The sequence below is a fragment of the Nothobranchius furzeri genome, chromosome 6 (assembly GCF_043380555.1).
Source record: "Nothobranchius furzeri strain GRZ-AD chromosome 6, NfurGRZ-RIMD1, whole genome shotgun sequence".
NCBI lineage: Eukaryota > Metazoa > Chordata > Actinopteri > Cyprinodontiformes > Nothobranchiidae > Nothobranchius > Nothobranchius furzeri.
Genome location: NC_091746.1, coordinates 47,017,903 through 47,041,366, shown reverse-complemented (window position 1 = coordinate 47,041,366; position 23,464 = coordinate 47,017,903). Strand labels below are relative to the sequence as shown.

The 23,464-nt window shown below is 41.5% G+C and overlaps 1 protein-coding gene across 1 annotated transcript in view; it reads left to right on the top strand.

Moving 5' to 3' along the window:
* The window catches only part of LOC107395414 (matrix metalloproteinase-17), a 197,803-nt gene that overhangs the window by 106,559 nt on the left and 67,780 nt on the right, over positions 1–23,464 (top strand). The window contains exons 2-3 of the mRNA XM_054744882.2: positions 5,223–5,355; positions 6,185–6,320. Coding sequence (XP_054600857.2) covers positions 5,223–5,355; positions 6,185–6,320 — 269 coding nt within the window. The remainder of the gene's footprint in view (positions 1–5,222; positions 5,356–6,184; positions 6,321–23,464) is intronic.

Genomic DNA, 23,464 nt, shown 5'->3' with positions numbered 1-23,464 from the left:
TCTGAGGTGTTTTTTTTTTGCATAGCAAAGCTGCCCTCTCTGTGAGGGTAACTCTGAAGTGCATTTTTTTCCCTCCCCCTGACATAAACCCACTTGATCTATTACGGTAGAGTGACTCGGGTTGCGAATGACCACAGTCACCAATTTTTGTCATGTGTCTATGTATGTATGTCTGATCTCAGAATTGTGTGTTGAAACTCTAATTTCCCTCTGGGATTAATAAGTATTTTTGAATTGAATTTAACTGAATTAAATATTGTGTTTATATAGAAGCTAATATTCTAAAGTACTGTAAAAGTAAACTGTAAATAAACTTTGGACCATTTGTACTAAAATCATATGTATAAATAATTCTGTTGTATTTTTAGGTGGGAGTTTTGCTTCCAATTCAATACAATTTTACCTCAATCTTGTGTTATTTCAACATATTTCCATTTTCTGCTGCAGCCCCAATACTACAAGGGATTTCAAAGCAAACAGGCATATTTTTATCATTTATTTATTTCAGTTGCAGAAAAAACCAATTCTCTTTTTTGTTTTCTCTGTTGAAAAATACATCTTAAAATCATTTTTCTGCCACACTGTTGGATTTTTATTGTATTTTTTTGTGTGTAGATTGAAGGTAAAGTTTGTGATGAGGGGTCAAAATTAAAGTTAGGTATTTGATGATGAAGAGATTTCTTTCCCACATTTTCTGGACAAAACATTTTTCTTGATATCCTGGACTTTATATCTGAAGACAGATAATTGTCGGTAAGAAAAAAACAAGAAAATGATGCTATGTATGAAATGTGCATCTGAGGTGGGAAGAAAAGAAACTTTAGGTTACTGTCATAACCGCGGTTCTCTGAGTAACATGAGTGAGATGTCTCACTATGGGATACGCCCCTCCGCGGATTCCTCAGAAGCACTTATCTCAATACCCCCATCCTGATTGGCCAGTGACCGTGACGTACGCGTCCCCCTGCTACTATAAGTAGCAAGCATCCCCACGCACGCACCATTCAAGATAAACACTTCTTCTCACTTCGCCCAGCAAGAAGGGTTGTCTGGTGAGACATCTCACTGATGTTACTCAGAGAACCGGGGTTACGACAGTAACCCAAAGTTCTCTTTCTTAACATTTGTTTCAATGTTTCACTATGGGATATGGAGATTCCTGTATTGCCAGACAGCTTATCCAGCGATCACCAACCTACAGGGGTACGTCTTGGCCCGCTGAGGACCCCACACCCAGAATCGTGTGGGTCATTGCAGGGACCAAATCGTCACGCTTATAGAAGCATGCAAATGCAAGTGGAGAAGCCCAACTTGCTGCAGCACAAATCTCCAGGACGGACAGCCCCCGAAAAAGGGCCCAAAAAGCTGACAGGCCCCTAGTAGAATGGGCCCTGAGCCCTACAGGTGCCTGAATGCCCTGACAGGAGTAAGCCAGAGAAATAGCCTCCACAATCTAGTGGGAAAGCCACTGCTTGGTGATGGGTTTCCACTTACAAGGCCCACCCCATGACACAAAAGGCTGGTCCCCCCTGCGAATTTTCCCTGTCCGATTAACATACTCCTTGAGCGCGCGAATCGGATACAGCTTGTGCAACCGCTCCTCCTCAGGAGAGGAGAAGGGCGGTGGGTAGAAAGCTGTGAGGAGCATAAGAGAAAAGGAGTCCACTACCTTTGGCACAAAGGCAGGGTTGGGCTTCAGGGACACCTTCATGTCACCTGGTGCGAACCGGGTGCAGGATGGGTGCAGAGAGAGCCTAAAAGTCACTAACTCGCTTTGCAGATACCAAAGCCAGGAGTAGCACCACCTTAAGAGACAGGATCTTAAGGTCCGGGCCGTCCATAGGCTCAAATTGAGGCCCGGAGAGGGACAACAGCACCAAGAACAGATCCCATGAGGTCACCAGGGGTCGAGACACAGGGAGAAACCTGCACGCACCCCTCATGAAGCTACACACCAGGGGGTGTTGACCTGCCAATTTCTTCCCAAAACCCAAGTGTCGGGCGGAAATGGCTGCTAGATACACTTTAATGGTGGAGAAAGCCTTCTTTCCATCCAGCAAGTCTTGCAGGAAAGACAGAATGACATTCACAGGACACTGGGAGGGTGAGACATCCCTGCCCTGACACCACGTTTCAAACACCCTCCATGTACAGTCATATAGGGACCTAGTGGAGGGGGCCCTGGCATTCTGAATGGTTCGAATGCCTGCCTGGGGCAGCTCTGCTGACCCTAACCCGCACCCCTGAGGCACAACACAAACCGCACCGAACTGTGTAGGCGGAAGCACACCAGGCAGAACGAGAGCGCGTTCACGTTAGGAATCCGCGGAGGGGCGTATCCCATAGTGAGACATCGAAACGAATGTTAAGAAAGAGAACATTCTTTGAAAACAGTCTAAATTGGTTTATTAAAATGTGGATGCTACATTCATTTGTTCAACATTTACAGTTAGTCGCAGACACAAACAGCATGACAAAAGTCCTATCTATGATAATAAAATTAGTCCTCTCCACTTTAAACATCCATTGTTCTCATGCGGCCCTGGTCTTACACCATTAGAACATGACTCTGGGTTTATTCCTTATGAATGTGTAGTTGCCACTTCGAGGAGATTCACAGTTTCGATTTTTGGAATAAAACTTGATATAAAGATCTTGCAATTGTTTAAAAACATTTGCTACCCTTTAATACACCTCCTCAGGGGCCTAGTGGTAGAGTGTCCGCCCTGGGACTGAGAAATCGGTGTCTCCCAGTGCCTCCCTGCTTGACACTCAGCTTTAAGGGGTTTAATTTGGGGCTTAAACCACCAAATAGTTCCCAAGCGCAACCACATCTGCAGCTCACCATTCACCACGGGGATGGGTCAAATGCAGAGATGTATGTTCACCAGTGTGATGATGACTAATTGGACTTTATAACAGCACAGTTGTCAACTAATGTCACACAGAGCTGGAATCAATAAATAAACCATTTTTTTCTGACTTTGCAAGAAGAAAAATCAAATAAACACCATCACAAGAAAAATAAATTGGTTATTTCTACTTGTGGAAACAAATTACCTTGAAAAACACTTTCAAGCTCTTAAAACAACTTTATCAACATTTATCTCTGGTGTCTGACAGATGGAATCATAGTTAACCCTAAAAGGGCACTTCGTAAAATGAAATGAAATGTAAAATGTATCAAAATGTTTTGGAGGGTTATTAGAGGACCTTTTTATTTAACAAATTATCAAAGGATTTTTTTAATGCTGTTTACCTTGTTTTACCTTAATAACCTTTCATTTTTTAAATTGATTTTTAAGTCATTCACTGCAGCTGTTTTCTGATCAGAAAATCCGTGGCCAACGTTTTTGACCATTTTTACTGTTTTTTGAAGCTTTTACGGTTAGCACCTCGCTTTAGGCATAGTGGCGTCCCAAAATGATCTGTTAACTCATGATCATGTGATGTGTGACACACATGGGTGGAGATCAGCTTTAGAGTCATGATGCTTACTGTCGAGGTACGCAAGCTCGTTCCCATGCCCGCCCCGATAAAATAAACACACAATAGTCGTCAATGGCAGTGAGTGGTTGGATTCCAAATGACGACTCACCTTAGGTTTTATGGGATTCCTAGATATCTCAAACCTAATTCCTACTAGTGCAGTTGTTATTAAGGAAATCCCTAATTATAATTTCTACTAGTAACAACATAGCTGTTGATGTCTTCATTTGCAATTTTGACTAATAAGAATACAAGTCATACGAGGATAAATGAAATTATTGCTATATGAAAAAGGAATTACTGAGAGGTCCACCCACCAACATTTACAGATCCCATCATGTTAATGTAATAATTGTCTCAGGCATTTTGCGCACGCCACCAAATCCCTGATTTCATAGCGATTGAAGGTACGTGTGACCGGTGTGGTGCAGCGCTACACATACATACCTCTGATCTGCAAACACCCTGATGTGTTTGGCACTGTGTTCGTTTTTACCATTTGAAACATCGGCCCAGGCGTAGGATGGGTGATTTACGGCTTTGATTGGCTCTAAGAGCCGTTTTGTGTGTGACAGACACATCACTGGTGTAACTGTCATACTACATTGTAGTAATGTACCACTTTACATGCCCAGTAGCAGTAATGCCGTTATAATGATGGGAAAAGTTATTAATTAAATTACTCTGTTACCTAAACAAAATAACACCATTGGTAATGCCTTTATGCTTAAACTATACTTATACTTCCAACACTGCAAATCAATAATACAATCATGTATAATCAATTGGAAATGGTCCTTTCTATTATAAAGGGTTATAGGGTCTGATTATATTCACTGGAATTGAAACTTAGATTTGCTTTTGTTTCAGATAAAAAATTTAAGATAAGTGTGAGAAACTCATTGTTTTGCCTAAAGCACAAAGGTTAAAGGGTCATGCTGCGGTAGCATGGATTGACATTTAATGCCAGATCTTTTATCTTTGGGGGCAAAAAGCCTTGGGATAAAAGTTATTTAAAATTTAAATGAATTTGGTTTCATCTTCTGTTGCAAACAGAAGGGATTCCTAAAAATGACTCACGGTTGAAATAGGTCAGTATATTTTACCATGGCTGGCTGGATCTGTGAACGGCTGATCTGAAACTCTAAAATCTGACTGTCCTTCGTTTTTGTTGTTGTATTTTTCACGTTTGGCTTGTATGCCAAGTAGATGTAACAAATGGATATTTTTCTCTGTTCACAAACTTCATATCTAAGTACTAATTCATGCTGCTATATTTGGAATAATCCAAAATTTGGATTAGCGGGTTCAGAGCTATATGAGAATTGGAAATTGGTGTTGACTATCATACTTTTGGTGCAACAATAATTGCCAACTATTGTTGCAAATTCACATCAAACCACTCCTGGTCTTCATCTAAATGGAGTATTATGATTAGTACCTTCATCCCAAACCTGCCATAACCAGTCCTGTACATGTCTACTGCCCTCTGGTGGAGGATCTAAATGTGCAAAGGTCCACTTTTCTTCCTTCGTGGCTGTTATATTTCTATATGATTAAAATAAAACTAAGTATTTTGTGATTGCTGTATTAACAACAGCTGATAAAAATAAATGGATTTCCAACTGTCAAATCTCTGAGTTTCATCTTTTGGGAACCGTGAACACAAGCAGATGTTTGGAATACCAGAGTCCCTGAAACAAATAAAACAAACTCTACTGTTTCTCTACCAGGACTGGCTGAGCAAGTTTGGCTACCTCCCTCCTCCCGACCCAGTGAGCGGCCAGCTGCAGACCAAGGAGGCCCTGACCAAGGCCATCAAAGTCATGCAGAAGTTTGGAGGGCTGAAGGAGACCGGAGTGTTGGGTATGTGCTGCAGACAGATGCTGTACTGTGACTGTAGAGTATATAGTGGAGTGTATAAGTCTAAGTAACTGGTGGAGAAAAATACCATACACTTCAAAACAACTGATGCAATCCTCCCAACAAAAACACAGACTGGTATTAGAAAGAGCTGAATCAATATCACAGAGACAAAACACTGAGAGGTAATATTTATTTGGGTTTTATTTATTTATTGGGTAGTATTACACCACACAGCTGTCTACCCACCACAAGACTCTTGTAAACATAAATCACACTTGCTGTCACACAGAGCACAGAATGACAATACCTCTCTGTGCCTTCTGTATGTGATTGATGATGCTTGTGTGTGTGAACCAGGACAGTATATTGATTAGCCTGCGTTCTGCCACTCTCCCCCATGCATTACATTCGTAATTTCCTGCAGTTCATGCTGGCAGTCTCTCTCGCTCACACGCGCCACAATCCTCCTCTGCAAACAGCCTTGTTATTTATCTCACACATATGCTATACTAGAAAGTATGTGAGGAATTTTAACAGAGTTGCATGTTAGTGATGTACTTGATGGCCCAAACAGCTGTAAATGAGAGTATCATTGCACTAGTAAGAGGGAATCTTACAAAGCATGTATATTTTATGACCTAAATAGCTTCCTAAAGCCTCCCTGTTCATGCAAATATATGTGTGCACATGATGATGTAAGTTACGCCTACTGAAGCAGAATTATGGTTGTTCTCTTAAAACATGTATTCATGTAAGGGATTATAGTGTTTTTGTTAATGGTTTTCACTTTATTACCCAGCATGATTATGATCTCTTCCCACCTTTTCAGACCAAGCTACTCTCGGTCTAATGAAAACACCCAGATGCTCACTGCCAGATGTCTCTGACGCCGACGTGACGACGGGGCGGAGGAAACGAAGCTTGAACCTGCAAAACAAATGGAATAAAAGGCATCTGTCTTGGAGGTAGGAAAATTAAGACTCACAATACAAAACTCTTAAAGATGGAGTTATACGAACATACACAGTGAAAGTATGAACAGCATGAACTAACCCTTTTGCTAGCTAGCCCATCTCACAGCTCTTGTCATATTTTTATCATCAGTTGATTGCGTATCTTAAGCTGTTTAATGCTCCACTAATTTTGTTTTGCAATACCTGAAAATAATAATTCCCATTGAAAGGCCACCCCTCCCAGTATACGGTGTCCTTAGTATTGCTGCCTCCCTGTCGCATGCACTGTCTGGTACTCTATACAGAGATTTTTATAAAAATCCAAATGTGTTATTACTGAATTTGACCAAAAAACTTTTTCTTTCCAAAAAGAGGTAAATGATTGTCTCAGTCTATCACTATGGTAACAGATTGAACCAAAAAGGGGCGGCAGTAGCTCAGGTGATCGAGCGGGTTGCCTTGTGATCGGAGGGTCATGGGTTTGATTCCACCTCCCACCAGGGGTATTCTGCTGTTGTGTCCTTGGGCAAGACACTTCACCCAACTTGCCTGTGTTGGTGGTGGTCAGAAGGGCTGACGGAACCAAATGGCAGCCTCGCCTCTTTCAGACCGCCCCAGGGCAGCTGTGGCTACAAAGTAGCTTACCATCACTAGCAGTGTGTGAATGTGAGAGTCCATGAAGCGTCTTTGATTGTCCTAAAAAGTGCTATGTAAGTTTGATGATTATTATTGTAGCGTCATGAATGGCCTCTAATTTGTGACAAAGGTCACATTTTCTCAGCTGGGTCAAGCTGGGTCGAACTGTAACTTTGCCCCACAGATTAACCCGCCAGGAGCCGTGATGTCTGCTGAAACACCATCTTTATCTGCTGCTGTTCCGTCCCAAGATGGACACTTCAAGAGTTTACAATAATAATTTTAGATAATAATTTTAATAAACTCTTGACTTTATTACCGTTAATACAACCATCATAAATAATCTCTTGGTTCAGTATAAATGTATTTTAATTACTGAAATGACTTATTATGCTTTGGGTAATAATATAATTATTTATGATAATCCGTAATGTGTGTTCAGTAAACCAGAAGGTCATCTTGCACGTTTAACCACCTCACGGAGAGGGAATCCAGGGTAAAGGGTAAAACACCTCACATGTCTTTACTTCATGACCAAGCTTTCTGACGCTGAGAGGGCGTGTTCTGAGGGTTTTGTTAAAACCAAATCCCGCAGCTGTAAGTTCAGTTCTTGAACCATACCAGGAGACGAGGGACGGCCGCCCAAGTCTCTACTACGCATTCTGTCACGCCGATAGTCTTGCTTCGAATAAATGCAACTGTAACCAGCTGATGCAAAACTCCTTCAGAGTTAAGCCAGATGCTCGTCACCGTGTACCCTGCGACATCTCTGGACCAGAGGATCGGTTCTACTCAGGTCTTCTCTACCGGACCGAGTACCCCTGAGGCTGACAACATCCTCCTTGACCTCCGGATCCACATAGAGGGTCGTCTTGCTGAGTGAGGTAGCACACAGATGGTGTCTGATGCTGTTCTTTCTAAGAAATGACTCAGTTAGCCACAAAACAACTTTCCACCCTGAAAACTTCTCTCGCTGAAAGAAACCTTCTGATATTCATTCACGCATCCAAAAACTCGCATTTCATTTTAGTTTCCATTCAGTCACAGGTTTGCTTTTAAAAACAAGTTTTAATATCAAATTGTCTGTTAAAAATTTTCATTTCTAAATTGTCCTTTTTAAAAGTGTTAGTAATAAATTCTTAACTTTTTAAAAAACTCTGACTCTTCTTTGAAATGAAACACAGAATGGTGTATATTTTTGGTTATTGAAAAGCAAAGATTCCTTTAAACTTCTGATTAAATAAATAAACTTTTGCTAGTAAATTTAATTATCTTAAAATTAAAAATTAATCTTTGGATTAAAAATAGACCAAGCTCGTTGGCATATGAACTTCAATCGAATATATATTATCCTAGATATTTATATGTGATAGAAACTTCATTTGTTAACTTGTTTGGATCTGTTCTCAGGATCTAACCAAACTGATAGCAAACAGTGTTAAATCCTAGTATGTAGTTAACCACGCTACATAATTATTATTAAAAGCTGCTTAGTCTTTGAAGCCGAATGTAGACTGCGTGATTTTTGCATCATTTTTAAGCGATTTTCCTCTCTGAAACAGTCTGGGCGAGTTTTGCGTTGTGTAGCATACAGGTAGTAATGATAAGTGATTAATAACACCAGCTCCTGAAAAAAATCTCAAACATCAAACATGAGGGTATTGGACTGTTGAAGCAGCGCCATGATCCAAATGTACCAGAACCGCTCACACAGCACATGCACCAACATGTCTGCCCAGCCATTTAGCGCGTCTATTCAAATCATGTCTTTTTCTTTTTGCACTTTTCTCCACGCAGAAAGGAAAGGGTGGTCAAGGAAGCGCGTTTGTTTTTGTAGAAAAATCTCTTATTCTCAGGCGAGTGTCTCTGTAACGTTTTCTGTGTTCATATCAAATAAAGATGAATCCCCAAACTTCTTTATAAACCTCAATTTACCTCCTACATGCCATTCCTTCTTCTACCTCCCACACCTAAAACTCTGCATGTCTTCCTTTAACTACGGCAGGCCTCAAGGACAAAAAGACACCAATAACAGTCTCCTCTCTTCCAAGTTTTTCCTCTTTTTATTCTTTGTAGTTTCCATGTAGAGGGTCTGATGTATTGCTACCACATGTACAGTGTGAGCAGTTAAATCTCATCCGAGTATTGGGCTGTACCATGTGAGAACATGACTCATCACCTGCATCCTACAAAGGAGTCGTACGGTTTCAGATGGAGGTGAACACAGCGTCTGAAAAGTTGCGCAGTGTACGCCCTGCTTTACGAACCCTGAGTTTGTTTTGGTTCCCTCCAACATGTTTGATCATTTTAAACAAGGTTGAAGAAAAATTACTTTAATTAATTTTTCCTAAATAAAAAACTGCTTTGTTCCATTTACCAAAACAAAAAGATGAAGTCTGGCATTCGAATGTAAGCCTGCTGCTGTTGCATGTTTATTATTATTTATTGGGCCAGAATATACTTGCTGTTTGTCGATTTGTATGCATGTTTAAAATGGCTGCCTCGTGTAACTTGTGTTGATTTGAAGTGTCGTTTGTGCGCGTCCCCCGAATTCAATGTGAGACATTCAAAAGCTGCAACATACGAGTAAACCGTAGGTGGAGTTGACAAAACTAGTAAGACAGACTCACCATGGCAGCTCCGTCTCTGGTTTAGTTTTTTTTTTTTTTTTTTTTACCGTCTATGTTACTGCTGCTGTCTTTTATTCTGTTGTGATCTCAGGATTAACCATTTACTGATCTCTTCTATTGACGCTATGTTTGTTTTAGTTGTACCCCACAAACCTGGGACTCTATCCGGTTTTCTACTGAGCCCCCTATCAGAATCCTCCACTACTACATGCAGCACTGTGCAGCAGCATGTGAAAGCAGACGCAGCCTGCACCAGCGCGAGGTTACAAAGCAAGTATAATCCAGGCCATAAACTGCAAGGAGGACTTCCTGCTCCATGTGAAACATTTTTTTTTATTGTGGTTGCATGGTAAATCATTATAATAAAAATACATTGTTGCTAGCAAAGCACATGCCTGGTTTGAATCGTGCCTCACAGGACGATCATTCAGTGTATCTTGGCTTGGACAATCCTCTACCGTGCACCATCTTGCCACAGGAGTCCCCCAGGGTTCTGTACTAGGATTTCTTCTCTTTGCCATATACACCTCACTGGGTGATATCATTCGATCACATGGCTTCTCCTACCACTGCTACGCAGACGACACCCAGCTCTATCTGTCATTTCCACAATCTATATCAATATCTCAATCCAAAATGACTTCCTATCTCAGGCTCCTTCAAAGGCAGTTCGAAATCTGGGTGTTGTGATTGATGAACACCTGACCTTTAAAGATCATGTTACCTCTGTTGCTCGTTCATGCCGCTTTGCGCTGTATAACATACGAAAGATCAGACCATACCTAACACAACATGCCACCCAGCTCCTGGTACAATCTACTGTCATCTCCTGCCTCGATTACTGCAATGCCCTTCTAACTGGTCTTCCAGGCTGTACTGTGAGACCTCTTCAAATGGTCCAGAACGCAGCAGCGCGCCTGGTCTTCAATCAGCCAAAAAGAGCACACGTCACCCCTCTGTTCATTGAGCTCCATTGGCTACCACTAGCAGCACGCATCAAATTCACATTGCTAACACTAACATACAAAGTCCGAGATGGCACGGCTCCCATCTACCTGAATCCTCTTGCAAAGGCTTACATCTCGGCCTGGCAGTTCCGGTCATCACAGGATCGTCGGCTAGCGGTGCCTACACCACGCTCAGGACAATCCAGACTCTTCTCATGCATTGTTCCACAAATGTGGAATGACCTACCAAGCACTACCAGAACTGCAACTTCCTTTTCAATTTTCAAGAAACTCCTGACGACCCTGCTCTTCAGAGAGCATCTTCTTAACTAGCACCTTGCCTGCACCCGTCCCCCTCTCTACTGTCCACTCCTTGTTCCCTCCTCTCCATGATTGATGTCAATGTTGTTGTTGTCATTGTTGTTGTTAGCCTCAAGGGCAATATGCCGATTATCACTTGTAAGTCGCTTTGGACAAAAGCGTCTGCTAAATACATAAACATAGATTTTTCTTCATTGGTTGTTAATTCTCAATTTGTGTGAACATTATGCAGCTTTAAACATAAATAACAGTCTTCCAGAATATACGTCATACATTTTTGTACACAGAAAGTACAAATTCTGTGCAAAATTGTTGAAAAGCATGTCTGCAGGAGACAGATAAAAATTTTTTACTTTCCCTATTGCTTAAATACTTTCGGTTCATTTCACAAGGCTGCAGAATCCAAACAAAAAGGACTGTAGATATTGACTTTGACTTTTTAGAGGAATTCAATTGAAAAAAAGAAGCAAAGAAAAGTCTGGATGTTGTTACATCAGACTGAGTCAGTGTGTCATAATTATAGAGTGCAGGTTTTAATGAGAGCCAAGCAATTACCCTTTTTCCATATTTTTATTAAATGACAGATTAGATAGTCTTTTTAATGATAAAGTCTTTGGTTTCTTGATTAATTTTGCTGAAAGTATTGTGTAAAAAAAGGTCAGCTGGTTACAATGAACAAAAACACGCAGCAAAGAATTAAAAGTGCTATTTGAGAACTCAGTGGGAAACGGAGAACAATGTCAAAAGTCTAAGTGAAGGCAAAGGACGACAAATCTACTTGGATATAGTTTTTGGTTTGTTCTGGAGGTCTCTAGTCCGCCCCCTAGTGGAACCATCCTGTAACATGCTCTTTACATGGGAGAAACAAGGTTCGCAGTGCAGCCAATTGTGTATGCAAAGGCTTTCTCAAGCATAACGTTTTATATGTGTGTGCTGTGATGTCAAGAGTATGGCACAGTAAGATCTACACGATGGTGAAATGTGCTGATTAAAATAAATGGCATCAGGGGTGATTCAAGGAGATGATCTGCTCTAAAATGCAGTCCGTGTAGCGGTGTCTCTAGCCTCGCAGCACAGATCAGTGATATAGTGAGAAACACATTGGCGCTCAGAATAATGTGCAAACATCCGAGAGAGAGAAAAAAACTAAATAAAAATATTGTAGCTGTTCATTTGCACACAACACAGAAATATGAATACACCCACATGGGAGGGAGACAGATCCTATGGCAGACAAAACTTTAGGTGAAAGCTGCTTGTTGCATTTAGGCTGTCATTGTCTTCAGAATGGCTTTAGACATCAGTGTGTAGGATGTGACATTCAGTATGAAGAACCTTCTGTTCAAGGGAAATATCTGCTTACCTAATTGTTTTACTGTTATAAGATACCACAACGATGGTATACGTTGGATTAGTTTATCCAGCTTTTCCAGGGCTTAATTAAATAGCCCCGTTATTTTGATGGTAAAAGGGCGTTAAAGGGTAACTTAAAGGAGGATGTGTCCAGATTTAAGATGAAACCTTGAGATTAAAATTGAAAGATTATTTCTAAAATAAAGTCAAAATATTCAAAGAATGAATAAATGAAAATGAATAATAATGTTCCAAGTTTATTTTGAGTTAAAAGAGTCAAAACCTAAACAAACTTTGGTACAATACCCATAATGCCCTTTGTTAGTGTAATTGATAACTTTAGTAAGTTTTGATCAAATTTCCCTGTTATGTCATACGTTATAACTTTCATCAGGAACGGATTAACCTTTTGTAAGCTTCAGAATTTTGATGTATATGGTTAAGTTAATTTAGAAGCTCTTATTGTGAAGGGCTAAAGAAAGTTCTTGGGAGTTCTGTTGCCTAAACATTGTACCTCGTATTCAAGAATAAATACAGTCGGGTGCAGGATACCAACAGCTTCCTTTGGCTGTTCTTGAGGTAGCTGCCTCTCTACCTCAACTACCTGTCTCTTCTGGACATTTTGACTTTAATCTGTCCCTAATATACCATCAAACTTTATTAATATGTCAGACATATTTTGGCTGAGCCACTCCTAAGCCTCCCTGGTAAGAGTCTGCAGTGATGCAGGCATTATATCAATCTTTTGTGGTAAAGAGAGAGCCGAGATGGAAGGCAAAGCTCTAGATTTACCAGTAGATCGACGTTTCAACCCTCACCTATGGTCATGAGCTTTGGATAGTGACCAAAAGAATGAGATCATGGATACAAGCAGCCAAAATGATTTTTCACTGCAGGGTGGCTGAGCTCTCCCTTTGAGATGGGGTTAAAGGCTCGGAGGTCTGCTGCTCCTACACATCGAGAGGATTCAGTTGAGATGGCTTGGGCACCGATAAGATTGATTCCTGGATGGATATCTTGGCTGGTTTGGGGCCAGCTGGTTCAAAACCGCTGTCACCATTTGCCCATGTTCCTTGCTGAACACAGCTCAAGCCTGATATTTACTCCTCCATCTGCTTGGCCACAGAGACACGCAACACCATTTTGCGTATAGGTGCAAGGGCTCTGATGGGCTCACAGAGACTGATGTAGACATGCCTAACTTTTTAACTATCTGTCAAAAATTATGGAGACAGCAAGCTTGAGATTGGTCAGAACGCCGCATCCTTTAAATTCGCAGCAGCACTGCCATTGCCTTGTCAAAAGTAAAAACATATTTAGAGGCAGATACAGAATAGATTGAAGAATACCTTGCAGAAAAAGTCCAAAAAGTCACACAAAAACACAACACAACAATGGTGGCGATGTTGAACATTCTGCTCAATCTGGTTGCTAGACTTTGAACCTGAAAATGGCAGCAAGGTAGCAGGTGCAGTGACTCCGCCCCTTAGCCAATCAGTGTCTGACAGTCGCTAACGTGTTTTTGTCACAGGTCAGTAAGCTTGGGACCACAACAAAACAGGTACTGAAAGTTTGGAGAAAAATACAAATTTACTTTAAAATGAGATTCTTTGGATGGAATGAGGGGGGTGGTAAATGATCCATGGTCTATAGTAGGAGTGACAAATGAGAATTTGTATCTTAAAAAGTTTGGATCAAAGTATAAAACAAAACAAAACCAACATCAGAAAGCTATTTTTACAGTAAAAACTCTTCAAAGCAAATACATCTGGAGATTATTTAAAACAAACAAATTATTTTATTGAACTTGTGGAAACGTTTAAAGTAATGCGGTTTTGCCACATCAACACCATCTACCTACAGTACAGGCCAAAAGTTTGGACGTCTTCTTTATTTTCATGACCATGACCGTTTACAAAGGGGCCAACAAGTGCTAAACACCTCTGGGAACTCCTTCAAGATTGTTGGAAAACCATTTCAGCTGACTACCTGTTGAAGCTCATCAAGAGAATGCCAAGAGTGTGTAAAGCAGTAATCAGAGCAAAGGGTGGCCGTTTAGAAGAAAATAGAATATAAAACATGTTTTCAGTTATTTCACCTTTTTTGGTTAAGTACATAACTCCACATGTGTTCATTCATAGTTTTGATGCATTCAGTGAGAATCTACCATGGTCATGAAAGTAATGAAAACACATTGAATGAGGTATGTCCAAACTTTTAGCCTGTACTGTACTCTAAAACTTCTTTGACTCTGTAAATAATTTTTGCTCTCTGAATCTTAGTATTTAATGGATTTGATGGACTAGATTATAAATGATAAATGGCCTACACTTGTATAGTGCCTCTCAGATTAGAATACTGTAATGACTTATCGATTAAAGATGTACCCTCCCATATTACAGTCTGCTTTCTTATTTACTTCATCTTAAACTAGATCATGGTTTCCAATCAAAACCATGCTGCATTAGCGAAATCTGAAATAGTTTTCCCAATCAAAACTATAAGGAGCTGCCTCCTGTGGCTGAAGGATGTGAGCTTAAAATGAAGCTTCAATGGGGCCCAAATGCCTGAACAGCAAAGACAAATCTCTCTAAAAAGAACAAAGATAACCTACCAGAGGTGTGGCTGGTTGGAGGAGGGAGATAAGTGCTTCCCCTGCAGCACAGCAATGTTAAGTTGGCTTATTATATTACGCACTCTCATCAGCCTGGAGCAAATTTCCATCGAGCTGCAGTTACTCCACCAATAAACTTCCCACGCCTTCACACTTCAATTAACATGCATCCAGTCTTTCAAAAGTAATGTGTTCACACATTCAGACCCTCCTATTGGAAAGGGGGAAAATGAAATGAGTTATAAAATATAATAAAAGTGTAGATGTTGCTGAATGTGTCTAAGTGCAAGTAAAGGTAGCAATAAATATTGGTTTAACAAGTTTAATCTTCCTGAGTGTCATAAGACCAAGCTGGGCCGACCCACCCAGCCAAGGAATGAGGAGGCTAATAGATCTAAGGTACGACTGAAGGGATGGCGAAAGCAGGACATCAAGGCGCTGGAGGATTGAGGAAATGGGTCGATGAGCAGGAACCGTCAGCTGACTGGAAGTTAGAGGAGGAGAGCATACATGCTGTGCTGGTTAAAAGCAGAAAGTAAAGTAGAGCTGAGACTAGATGGTGGGGATCACTCAGAGTCAGAGGACGGTGTTCTTTCCCACGTAAAAAAGTGTTGAAACACACAGAAAGGAAAGGCCTAAGCATTTATTAGACTTTTTTTTCTGAACATTAGTGCTTCCTCCACGCTTTATTACTTTTTAAGGAAATATTACTTTTGTCACATAGGAAAGTTGATGTTTTTATTTTGATTTAATTTTCCCAAAATACAGATTTTTTTTTAATTAAGCCTTTTGCCTTCATGTTTACATTAGTTGTAATTAAAGCCCTACCATTAGAAATAACAACGTGCAACAGACTTTCAGTATGGTAAGATTTTAGGGACAACGGTAGCTCCTGAGGTAGAGATCTGCTGTTGTGTCCTTGGGCAAGACACTTAACCCACCTTGCCTGCTGGTGGTGGTCAGAAGCTCTGGTGGTGCCAGTGTTTGACAAGCTTCGCCTCTGTCAGTGCGCCTGAAAACCGAAAATCCACTTTTGGGTCATTTTCGGCTGAAACGTTTTGGTGGGCGAATTTTTGGTGCATCCCTAAACTGAACTGTATTGGAATGTTTACTGCCTTGAGACCACTCTTGTCGTGATTTGGCGCTATATAAGAAAACCAAATTGACGGATGGAGCTGCATTCATTTCTGTGAACAACACAGATATTATGGTTAATATTAAGTATTTGGGATAACTCTTAGCCACTACTTCTGTTGTAGCAGTGGCAAATTGATGATTTATCTGTTATGACCATGAAGATGTAATATTCTATATAAATATAAAATATTAACCTGTGAGGTCTTTATTGTAATTAATCAGAAGATTCTAGGATTTAATTCAGAAGATCTAGGTTATTTGCTTTTCCAGTGATCAACCCCACTTTGTGTTACTACAAGAAACAGTCAAGTTTATAAAAGTAAGAATTTATTTTACAAACAATTTAAAACATTACTAATGAATTAAGCATGTACGGTGAGTGAATGTAACTAAAAGTGCTGAAGGAACCTATATGTAAATGTGATGTCAGTCAGAGCTTCCTTATCAAAATAAGCTGAGTTCTGGTGAAATGAATTTGGAGTGTGTTAAGCTTATGAAGTTATTATCATCAAAATATATCCAGATGCAATCTCTCTGTGTTCTACTTGCCCTTTTATTACCCTCGTCAGGATCCGGAGGTCAGGGAGGTCAGATGACCTCGGGGCACCCAAGTCCAGTAGATCGACCACAAGGTAACAGACTTCTCCAGTCCAAGAGATGTCACAGGCAGCACAGGATGGAATCAGCTTGCGTCTCAGGAATAACTCTTAAGGAGTTGAACAATTCAGCTTTGTTCTGCAGGAAGTGTTTCTCATCAGCTTTGCAGGTGCAAAAAGGTTTTTACGACGTGTAAAAATCTTCGATGGCTATAGAGTCTTGCAACAGATGGCCAGTCTGAGCGAACTCTCCAGTACTCTCCAGAACTGAAGATCTCTCAGCCTGTTTTAGTTTTAAAGTTTGGTTGTTATGGTTTGGGCAGCCAATCAGAGGCTGACAGGAACGAAGAGGTTACAAAGGCAACTCAGAAACACGCCTTCTTCAATATGGAGACTGTGATCTGGGTAAAAGGTCTAGCTATGTGTTCTGGATTTAACTTAGCCGTACTTGTTATGGTGTGGAGCAGGTGTAAGGACCTTGTCGTCAAAACATGGTGAACACATTGCAGTCTAGTAGATAATATAACATCCATTCAGTGAGCACAGATTAGTGAAGCATTTCATTTCATTATACTATAATTACCACAATTAATAATAAGCAAATTAATTATTAAATCGATTATAAGTCACAGAAGAGGTTATTAATCGTCGTCGTCGCCTTCCTCCACTTATAGGGGTCCGGGTCCCGGGGGCAGCATCCCAACTAGGGAGCTCCAGACGTCCTCTCCCCGGCCTTCTCCACCAGCTCCTCCGGCAGGACCCCAAGGCATTCCCGGACCAGATTGGAGATGTAACCTCTCCGACGTGTCCTGGGTCGACCCGGGGGCCTCCTGCCGGCAGGACATGCCCGAAACACCTCCCCGGGGAGGCGTCCAGGAGGCATCCTGACCAGATGCCCAAACCTCCTCAACTGACTCCTTTCGATCCGGAGGAGCAGCGGTTCGACTCCGAGTCCCTCCCGAATGTCCGAGCTCCTCACCCTATCTCTAAGGCTGAGCCCGGCAACCCAACAGAGGAAACTCATTTCGGCCGCTTGTATCCACGATCTTGTTCTTTCGGTCATTACCCAAAGCTCATGACCATAGGTGAGGATTGGGACGTAGATCAACCAGTAAATCGAAAGCCTGGCTTTCTGGCTCAGCTCCCTCTTCACCACGACAGATCGGCTCAGCGTCCGCATCACTGCAGATGCTGAACCGATCCGCCTGTCGATCTCCCGATCCCTCCTACCCTCACTCGTGAACAAGACCCCGAGATACTTGAACTCCTCCACTTGAGGTAGGACCTCTCTCCCGACCTGGAGTTGGCAAGCCACCCTTTTCCGGTTGTTAATGATTTATTATAATAATTCTTGAATTTAGCAACTGATTCGAGCTGGATCTTCTTTCTTCTGGAGGCGAGCAGTTGAGACCTTGGGGAAGTAAGTTATTGTTATGATTCAGACAAGCAGAGTCTGACTCCCAGCTGGGGTGAAGGCAGACTTGTTTAAAGGGAACACAAGCAATATTGTGTCTCCTTTCTGACCAGATGTTGAATAGATGGTAGAAGGTCAGGCTGTACCTAAACTGGCGCTACACTGTTATCTGTTGAACATGAAAGTAATGTCCACATTTCTTTGTTTGGTTTGCTGTGTTTGCTGTTCTTGCTTCTGTTAAGCACTTTGTGTTTGAAATGTGCTATACAAATAAAGCTTTCTTGCCTTGCCGTCACCAAAGTTTAGCTCAAAATCTGTGGAATTGATTTAGTCATGCTAGCTTTTTGAGTTAGCTATTGTCGATTAGCTGTGGTGTCCATCTTGAATAGGTTGATGCACATCTAGTGATTGCTGCCTGAAAGTTTCATAAAAATTAATCAAGTTGTTTATGAGATAGTTGGCTGTCAGGGCTGATCGAGATCCTGGTAAAGTATTTACCACCAGTATAAAGTAGCATTCTAACTGGTTTTTTAGATTGTGAAAGTCATGCACCCTCCACAGCCAACTTTTTCCTTGGCTAATTTAATCCTATATCACTCCTGAGGGTCTGGCATTGGACATAAATCGAGGAAAATCATCCAGCACTGATTCCCTGGGATGCACGTCTGGCTCATTCAGCCAGAATCTGCTGAGCAGAGTAAGCGCTTTCAGCAGCTGCTCAGACAGTGAGAGTGATGAGTTCACTGGTATGAATCACCTGTCACCAGGGGCTGGATCGTCAGGGCTTACTGAAAACAAATTACCTGGAGACTCTATCCCTGTGGCACAACCTTGTTGAAATAATCCCTCACATCACTGGAGGCTCTCAGTTGGGGGTTCAAACAATTTTGAGGGCGTCAGGATGTCAATGCATGAGGCGTTCTTGTTTGGTCTCGACTGACCTGGAAAAAGAGGTGGCTGCCATCCAGCGCTGCACACTGTACCGGAGCGATGAAGTCAACATCTGCTGAAAAGGACCGGCATGCTCACTGCTGTTAGGCTCTGCTGCTGAAATAACGACAACATTTAGCTTTTTTATGACTCAGTCTGTGCTTCTCTCCATCTTACAGCAGCCAACCGACTACTGTCAATCTCCTGACTGACACAAGACTCTAGAAGGTGCTATTTCAAATACAGGCCATTTACCATTTACAAGCATACTTTCAAACAATTATGTTCTACTATTTAAAGCCATACTTTGCAACATTTTCATGTTTAAAAATCATTTTCTTAAGCTAATATGTGCTAAAACTACCCTTTACAGGGTTATTGAAATGTCACCCCCACCGCCCTCTGTGGCCAGAATACTGCACTTGCAACTACAGAGTGCCAGTCTGGTCTGTTGGACTGCCTCCAGCAGGTTTCCTGCATGTTTTAGATCAGGAACACAGCTGGTTTGTTTAATTTAGTGATGAATAACTCTTGTAGACGCTAATGAAGGCTGGAGAGACATTTCAGCTTTCAGATTAAGGTGTTAAAAAGACAAACGCACAGTGAGGAGATAACTTTTACTTTTGATTCTACTAAACGGACACTAGGGTGTGCTAAAGCAAGCCAAAACTGCCAAGTCTCCCTTTAATGAACATTAAACAAAAAGAACATTTTCTAACTGACTTTTCTTTCCTTTGATTGAGACTGACTCTTTTTCACAACAACCACCACGTCCCAGGAAATTACACATATGGTTGCTCATTCTCATGTCAGGTTAACTTAAACAATTTATTCATATCACTTCATTATACATGCAGTCAGGAGACCATTTTGAAATAGACGTCAGTCAAAAAGCCAGTGGCAAAATTTCCAAGACAGTTTTTTCTGCAGCTGGATGTGAGAACAGAAGTGAGGGAAACGGTCTTTCACGTTTATAGAAAACTAATCAAAGACACCTTCTGAAGCCACCTGCAAGTGGTTATGGTTACACTAGATACAGACCCCTGAGCTAAACATTATGTATGCTGTGATACTTGTTACAGCAGCTGATTGATGGGAAGAAGAATGAATATTAACCCAGTCATTTAAGTACAGTTCACTGTCACTATGTAGTGGTTTGGCTTGTTGATAACAGCTCACGTCACTTCTTTATCTCTGCCTCAGACTCTGCACCAAATGCTCTGTGGTCTGCTGACAAATCTCAATATTTGTCCTTTCAGGACCATGTAAGACAAAGTAGTTAGCATCTAAGGAGTTGTTTACCCTAAGTTCTCCTGCAGACACTGGGTTCTTCCATAGGGATGAGCTAGGATGTAGCTACAGCTTTCCTGGGGAGCACTGACAGAGGCTAGGCCTGCTGAACTCTGGTGCCACCAGTCCCTCCGACCACCACCAGCATACAAAGCGGGTTAAGTGTCTTGCACAAGGACACAACAGCAGCATTCTCTGGTCAGAGCCGGGATAATACCAGCAACCTTTCGATTACTGGACAACCCGCTCTACCTCCTGAGCTACTGCTGTCCGTGCTGTGGTCAAATTACTTTTAATGTCTTTATATATTCTATCAACTTTCAACCTCCTTTTAATTTCATTTAACTTATCATGATTTTTCCATTAAATTGTAATGACTGATTTTTCAGAATTTTGTAATGTTTCATAAAGTGGACACCATACAAAAGACAAATTACCAAAATGTGGGGACTAATGCTGACAAAATAATTTATTTCCATTTGTAATTGTTGTAGAAACTGCATTCATTATTAGAACGTGGTCTTAGACTTTTAGGGTTATAAAATGGGTTCAGCTTTAATAAAACTGGGATGAAAAGTGATGTTTTGGCAAAGCTGCTCTGCTTAAACTGGCAGAACGCTGGCTTGTCCACAGCACTGCCAACAAACGCCAACACAGATGCTAAATTGCAACAATGAGGAGAAGTTGGGATTCTGCTGCTCGCTGCTTCGCTCACATGGAAGGGTGAGTGAGAAGAGAGACTCGAACACAAAATACTTTCCCGGAAACAAATGGCTATAGTGGATTATGATTACCTAAAATAACCAGAATCTCCCCAAAGAAAACCCATTTTTGAAAAGGATAACAACCGTTTTTCTGAATTTTATTTGTGTTGATCATTTGTTACGACTCAAGTTTAGGATCCGGGCACAGGTAATTAAATGAAGGTAAAAGGAGTGGGAGGAGTCGTAGGGCTGTTAAATAACAATATCTTTTAATAACATAAAAGGAGGGGATATAACCGCCTCACAGGATAATACCAGTTACACAAAAGGAAAAGGGCTGGGGAACCAGCCCCAGAAATAAAATACAACAAAAAATACCAAGCTTTCTGGTTTAGCTGGAACCTCTAAAACTTTACAAATTAAAGGCTGGTGTTCTACACTTCTGGATCAAGATAAACAAATCTAATAAACGAAAACTATAACCACCGTCTGTCTAGCGTAGGACCTCTAAAACACGCACACTCTATTGGGTTACAATCGGACACGGAACTCAACGGGAGTGAGGAGCAGGGAGACAACCCATGGGTAAGAGTTGCTCCCCGAACAGCTGATCCCACGTCGTCTTTATCCTCTCCGGCACAGCTGAAACAATCAGTCCTTATCTCATGCAGCTGGACTCTCCGCGCTTCAACCAGGGTTCCTGGATGACGCACGTTCATTTTGAGGGAATCCCCGACGTCGCCATGGAGACGAGACGCTCTTCCTGGTTCTCACTCGCCGACAGGTTTCTTCCGCTCTGCCGCTCCACAATGAGTATGCCAAAAATAAAATACAATAACCACAAGTACTTACAGGCCCCACTGAAAAAGGGGACGTAACACTTCCCCCTGTCAAACAAAGTTGTTCCTAGAACAACTTACTCACACCATTCACACTTATCTGTTGTACTTTCAACTCCTAGATAAGCAGTCAGCAATAACGTTCTCAGCGCCCACCTTATGTTTGATTTCTAGGTTAAACTCCTGCAACAACAAAGCCCATCTCATCAGCCTGTGATTTTGGTTAAACATGCGATCTAAAAACGTCAAGGGGTTATGATCAGTATAAACTCTTAACAGTTTTGCACTGGAACCAACATAGACATGAAAATGACACAATGCCATGATCAAAGCAAGAGTTTCTTTCTCAATGGTGGAATAACGGCTTTGGCATGAACTGAATTTCTTTGAGAAATAGGCGACTGGATGATCTATTAAGTCATCATCAGCCTGGAGAAGAACAGCTCCGGCTCCAACCTGGCTGGCATCAACTTCTAGAGAGAAAGGTTTAGACAAGTCGGGAGCTTTCAGAATGGGTGCACTGGTTAATAATGACTTACAGGACGTGAACGCATGCTGGGCCTCTTTGCTCCACATAAAAGGGACCTTGGTACTCAATAGATCTGTCAACGGGGCTACCACAGATGCAAAGCTCTGACAAAAACAGCGGTAATAACCAACCATTCCTAAAAAGCGTCTCAACTCTCTTCTGTTTCTAGGGTCAGGAAAATCCATGATAGCCTGGGTTTTGTCCTTCAGCATACAAACCCTACCGTGCCCGACTTCTTTACCTAAATATGAGATTGTTGCCTTTACAAACTCACATTTAGAAAGGTTAATGGTTAAACGTGCAGCTTTCAAGCGGTTGAACAACTCTGTAAGGGTTTTGACATGTTCAGTCCATGATGCCGCATGGACAACAATGTCATCCAAATACGCACTACAGTTCACAACGTTAGAAGTTATCATGTTAATTAACCTTTGGAAGGTCGCAGGCGCATTCTTCATCCCAAATGGCATGACATTGTATTGGAGGAACTCATCAGGGGTAACAAACGCAGAGACCCCCGAAGCCCTTTTACTTAACGGGACTTGCCAGTAGCCTTTTAACAGGTCAATCTTGGTCACAAAACTAGACATACCCACTCTGTCGATACAGTCATCAATACGCTGGAGCGGATAAGAATCAGCAACTGTTACAGCATTTATTTTCCTGTAATCTGTAATAAGTCTAGGTGAACCATCAGGGTTTTTCTCGATCAAACAAGGCGAACTCCATGGACTATAACTGGGGACAGCTAATTCATATTGTAACAGGTAATCTGTTTCTTGTTTCATTAAGGCACGTTTCTCAGGACTGGCCCTGTACGGATGCTGTTTAATAGGGGTGTCCGTTAATAGTGTAATTTCGTGTTGGCAGACATTGGTAACTGTTGGAATGTCTGAAAATAACTCCAAGTTAGCATTTATTAACGCCAATATATCACCCCGTTGTTACAGTGGTAAATGCAATAACTTATCATCTAGAGCAAGCAACGCCTGTGAGTTCTTCAATCGGGGACTCACGACCCCAATGGAACTTGGTCTTAACTCTTCCTGAGGTTCGATGGCCGGGGGGAAAACAGCTGCGCACACTGGTAACTCTCCGGACACCTCCTGAGTTGGAGAAAGATAAGGTTTCAAGAGGTTGCCATGACAAACCCTAACAGAGTGCTTTCTACCAGGAGTATTTATCTTGTAAGTGTTCTCGCTTACTTTACCACGAA